This window comes from Colobus angolensis, unplaced genomic scaffold, assembly GCF_000951035.1.
Source record: "Colobus angolensis palliatus isolate OR3802 unplaced genomic scaffold, Cang.pa_1.0 Scaffold259, whole genome shotgun sequence".
NCBI classification, from domain to species: Eukaryota; Metazoa; Chordata; class Mammalia; order Primates; family Cercopithecidae; genus Colobus; species Colobus angolensis.
The window spans coordinates 5,356,841-5,362,840 of NW_012115810.1; the positions used below are offsets into that span (position 1 = coordinate 5,356,841).

Genomic DNA, 6,000 nt, shown 5'->3' on the forward strand with positions numbered 1-6,000 from the left:
GGCATGCTTTATTTTTACGTCAGCTGACAATGGGGGTTAACACTTTAAAGTCCCAATATTACTCTCTCTCTTTCTGCATACATTTATACTTGTAGAAAGCTTACACTTATGAGAATTCTTTTGTGATTCATAGTATCACAACTAACATGATTTTTATGAGTCACTCTTAAGATTCAGTTGGTTGTGGCCGGGTGCGGTGGCTCACACCTGTAATCCCAGCACTTTGGGAGGCCGAGGCGAGTGGATCACGAGGTCAGGAGTTCAAGATCAGCCTGGCCAAGATAATGAAACCCCTTCTCTACTAAAAATACAAAAAATTAGCCGGGCATGGTGGCACACACCTGTAATCCCAGCTATTCCAGAGGCTGAGGCAGAGAATTGCTTAAACCTGGAGGGGCAGAGGTTGCAGTGAGCCAAGATTGCACCACTGCACTCCAGCCTGGGCAACAAAACAAGACTCTGTCTCAAAAAAAAAGGATTCAGTTGTTTGTAAGTAACAGCAACCACCTCAAGCCAGCTTAAAACAAGGGGAAATTCAGGATCTCCAAAACGGGGATAGAGCTGAACCTGTAACTGGAGATGAGTTGAGACAATTTCTAAATTTCACTTTGTAAATCCTTAGAGAAAATCTCATGAACTTAGCCTGAGTCAGGTGTGCAATCTCTAGCCCAGTCAGAGGAAAGTATTTTTACAACTGTCAAGGTCACATTTGTGGGTTTGTGGTAGAAAGAAGACATAGCTTCATGGACAGAGGGACTTATTGTGATCCAGGAGAGATACTGAGTGATCTCTGCCACATATTAAATCAGTTTAATTTATTTAAGTGGACTATGTTTATATTTGTATCTTTGTGAATGTATGGCCTTTTCAGAAAATGGAAAAAGATCATAATCAGATACTGTAGATGTGAGATTTTAAATATTATTTCTGTTTGACTTGGTTAAAGCAATAACTTATTTAGAACATCAAGTGTTTCATTTAAATGTTCCTTTAAAATTAATAGTATTCGTAGACAGAAACTTGAAAACGAATTCTCAAAGTTATAGTTAGGTGACTTTTAATAATGAATATGTTTGTACAGTATCTCTAGGGGTGGTCCCTTGTACTTGACATTTGGTAATGCAGGAAGACAGAAATTGCATTTAACCTAATAGCACCTCACTTTTTACATTCTTCCACGCCACAGCAGGGGTAAGAAAATTGTGTCAAGTAATTTCCTTCCTATAGAAAGTTGGCTTTTTGTGTGCTGTATCTGAGTATAAACAGAGACAGGCTTCACTGGGATATTACTTCTTGGCTTCCTGAATATTTCCTACAAATCAAGCCTAATGACTGCAAACAGGATTTAACATTTATATCTCAAATTAGAATTCTTACCATTAACTCTTTTTCTAGATGAGACTGAAAAAGAGGTCAAACCAGTTGACAGTGTTAAATGTCCATCTCCTGTTCTAAATACTCCATGGATACCATTTCAGAACTGTTGCTACAATTTCATAATAACAAAGAATAGGCATATGGCAACAACACTGGATGAAGTTCATTCTAAATGCCAGAAACTGAGTAAGTATTATATTAGTCCATTCTCACATTGCTATAAGGACATACCCAAGACTGGGTAATTAATCAAGAAAAAGAGGTGTAATGGCCTCACAGTTCCACATGGCTGGGGAAGCCTCACAACCATGGCAGAAGGCGAAGGAGAAGCAAAGATATGTTTACATGGCAGCAGGCAAGAGAGCATGTGCAGGGGAACTGCCCTTTATAAAACCATCAGATCTCGTGAGACTTATTATCACGCGAACAGCACGGAAAAGACCCACCCTCATGATTCAGTTTGCCGGGTCCCTCCCATGACACTTGGGGATTATGGGAGCTGCAATTCAACATGAGATTTGGATGGGGACACAGCCAAACCATATCAAGTATATTATACTGTCACTACGTATTGTATTTTGCTAATTAAAAAAAAATTTCTGTGTTATAAATATTTCTAATTAGCACTAGTAACTAGATGTCAAAAATATTCATCTCCTAATATCTACATTATCAGTGGCAAAGTATTAAAATTTGTGTTAGTTAAAATGGAAAGTATAGGCATAACTCCTTTCTTTATTCATCCATTCAAGAACTAGTCTATGTTTGTAAGGAAGGTGAGTTCTCCTTTAAAAGGAAAAGAAATGAGCTAGGCACATTGGCTCATGCCTGTAATCCAAATTCTTTGGGAGGCTGAAGTGGGAGGATTGTTTGATGCCGGGCATTCAAGATCAGCCTGGGCAACATAGTGAGACTTTTTCTCTGCAAAAAATTAAAAGCATGATGGCACATGCCTGTAGTTCTAGCTACTTGGGAGGCTAAGGAGGGAGGATGGTTGAGCCCAAGAGGTTGAAGCTGCAGTGAGCTGTGATGGCACCATCTGCACTCCAGCCTGGATGACAGGAGACCCTATCTCCAAAAAAAGGGAAGGGGGAAAGAAATGGCACACAAGAGAGGAAGTGAAAATAGGTTAGTTGGAGCAGTCAAAAGCTTAGACACACCACAAAGCAGCAGCTAAGCTTAAAGATGTGCACATTTCACACTGTCGGCTCTCAGGAGTCTTCAGATAATTCCTATGATATCCACTAAGGATTTGTGACTTCCGAATGATGGACCTGTTAGAACCAATGGAGCAATGAACTTAGTGAAAGTTGCTATAGAAAATATCAAACCATTATTTCCCAAAGCATGCTCTATATAACATTAGTCTTGAGAGATGTTCTGCAAAAAATCCTTAGAATAAGGTTGAAAAAAATAACCAACAAAAAAGAAAAAGATTGAGAAACACTAGACACCATAGCTTCCTGTTGGACATTAACAAATGTACATTAACAAATGTACATTAACATATACCTTAAGAAATACTGGCATAAATAAATGAGTTTAACTCTGTTTAAACCAATGTTTGCAAACTTTTTTAAAATCCATGTAGATCTTTTCTGGAACCTCCTTGTTAATTTTGTGAGGAACACCCTTTGGGAAATATTAAGCCTTTTAACCCTCATACTGATAACTAAGGAAAAGGAAGATCTGTCACATAGGTCAGCAGTCCCCAACCTTTTTGGCACTGACAGGGAGGGGTAGATGGTTTCAGGATGAAACTGTTCCACCTCAGATCATCAGACCTTAGTTAGATTCTCATAAGGAGTGTGCAAGCTAGATCCCTCGCATGCGAAGTTCACAAGACGGTTTGTGCTCCTCTATCAATCTAATGCCACTCTGCTCTAACAGGAGGCAGAACTCAAGTGGTGATGCTCGCTTGCCTGCTGCCCACCTCCTGCTGTACGGCCCAGTTCCTAACAGGCCTGGTTCCTAACAGTACCAGTCTGTGGCCCGGGGCTTGGGGACCCCTGTTATGGTTCATCTAAGAGGTTTTAATTATTATAGAGTAATTTTTGACAGTCTATCATTACTATGGGTGGATTTATACCAACTGAAAATTACCTTTAAATAGGGGAAAGTGAAGTGAATCAATGTTTTAAATTCTCTACTCAGCTACTAGTTTTCTATTATACCATAAGACCAAATTTAACATCAAACATTTGAAAACTCCTTAACCTATTAGTACAATGGCATAATTTTATTTTACATATCTTTCTAATTGTCCAACATTGTTTAAGTTTTGAAGTATATTAAAGTGAGAATTGAAATATGTTAAACCTATCAAAGTGTTCTAGATAAGTAATTATTAAAATTATTATTTTTTATTTAACAGATCCAAAATCACAAATTCTGAGTATTCGAGATGAAAAGGAGAATAACTTTGTTCTTGAGCAACTTCTCTACTTCAATTATATGGCTTCATGGGTCATGTTAGGAATAACTTATGAAAGTAAGTTGTAAATCTGCCAGTTTTCTCTATTTGTTTTTGTACTTCATTATAACATAATTATCAAGCCGTAGTTCTTCAAAGTACATGTCTATCAATACATGAAAGTATAATTACATACTTAACATAACTTACCAAGACAGTTTTTGTGTCTCTGCTCTGCCGTTAACATACCTTTATCTTTGAGTTTAAAGTTAAATGGTGGAAAATAATTTTCTGAATTAGTTTGTTCCCACACTCCTATAAAGAACTACCTGAAACTGGGTAATTTATGAAGAAAAGAGCTTTGAGTCACAGTTCCGCAGGCTGTACAGAAAGCATGGCTGGGCAGCCTCAGGAAACTTACAATCCTGTCAGAGGCGAATGGGAAACAAGCAGATTTTACTATAATGGAGCAGGACAGAGAGTGAAGGAGGAGGTGCTACACACTTTTGAACAACCAGATCTCATGAGAGCTCACTCATTATCATGAGAACAGCAAGGGGGAAATTTGCCTCCATGATCCAATCACCTCCCACCAGGCCCCTCCTCCAACACTGAAGATCGTAATTCAACATGAGATTTGGATGAGGACACAGAGCCAAACCATATGAATTTTCTTTTATCACTCTTTCCTCTAGCAATTCAAGACCTATCACTCTTCCATCCAGCAACTCAAGACTAACTAAAAATGATCACCATCCCATATAAATCTTCAATACTTACTTTATGTTTCCACTAACTATGTGAGATGAGCGGAGAACAGAATCACTCTTCTATTAGTGTTGCACCTTTGGGTTTATAACCCTAACTTGGGTTATATTGGCTCACATATGATAAGCGTTAGAAAAATGAGACACATGGCCAGGTGTAATGCCTCACGCCTGTAATCCCAGCACTTTGGGAGGCCGAGGCGGGTGGATCACCAGAGGTCAGGAGTTTGCCACTGTCTCTACTAAAAATACAAAAATTAGCCAGGCGTGGTGACATGTGCCTAGCTACTTGGGAAGCTGAGGCAGGAGAATCACTTGAACCTGGGAGGCAGAGGTTGCAGTGAGCCAAGATCATGCCACTGCACTTCAGCCAGGGCAGCAGAGCAAGACTCAAGACTCCATCTCAAAAAATTAAAAAATGAAAAGAAAAATGAGATACATGGTCTGACAATGGGATCGAATATTTAGAATGTGGACTAAATACCACAAATTCAAAATATGATTGATATGAATTTTTTCAAAACAGAGTCCAATATGGAGGAAACAAGACCAATTTAGAAAGATGCTCAGAAATGTCCTGAAAATCATAGACATTTTGGAATTAGAAAAACCTTTCCATGGCCATAGAGCATCAAAAGCATACATTTACTCTAAAGAGGGTTTGATAAGGGGCACAGGACAATGATAACCAGGGGTAGGAAAGGAAAAGAAGCTAAATTATTCAAATCTGCCTGTTTTAAAAATAGGCTTCTCCTTTGCTGTCTAACCCATCTATTTCTTGGGGTTACCACTGTTTTCCTGAAATGTTTATGGTTTGCAGAAGGGTTAATGAAAATTAAACTACCAAGCAATAAAGACTTGGTTTACCAGGTGAGGATAAGTTCATCACAGTAGGACTTAGTTGGCCCAAGCCTTTTCTCTAATGACCCTTAACTACCCTTGAATTAAAATGGAGAGAAACTAGCTGGAAAGTTCTGAGGCTTCACCTGAAAGTGACTGAAGAAACAATGGTCTTGTACTGAGCAATGGAGACCACATCCAGGACAGAGATTGAAATTGTACCCTTTGATATACGTTGTAGTTATATTATCAGAAACAACTGAAAATGTGTTATATATTCTGAAAAAGCAAATTTAGATCAGAAGACTCCCTTATTGTTTTGTTTTATCTTCTTTTATAAAATGTTTGAGTAATAAAATTTCTATTAAAATAAACAGACATATACATATAGAAAGACATTTCAGGCAAATGGCAAATTTGGTTTGAATCTTATCCTTACTGACTTAATTTACATCTGTAAGTTACTGTTTTGGGTTACTTTGATATACTTATAAAATATTTAATTTATTTGGCCCCTATACAAGGAATTCTGTTTTTTATTTTTTTATTTTTTTTATTTTTTATTTTTTTATTTTTTATTTTTTATTTTTTATTTTTTTGAGA

At 37.6% G+C, this 6,000-nt stretch overlaps 1 protein-coding gene across 1 annotated transcript in view; it reads left to right on the forward strand.

The window, feature by feature from the left end:
- Nucleotides 1-6,000, forward strand: part of LY75 (lymphocyte antigen 75) — an 89,802-nt gene that overhangs the window by 63,101 nt on the left and 20,701 nt on the right. Inside the window, exons 27-28 of the mRNA XM_011947133.1 lie at nucleotides 1,396-1,563; nucleotides 3,752-3,868. Coding sequence (XP_011802523.1) covers nucleotides 1,396-1,563; nucleotides 3,752-3,868 — 285 coding nt within the window. The remainder of the gene's footprint in view (nucleotides 1-1,395; nucleotides 1,564-3,751; nucleotides 3,869-6,000) is intronic.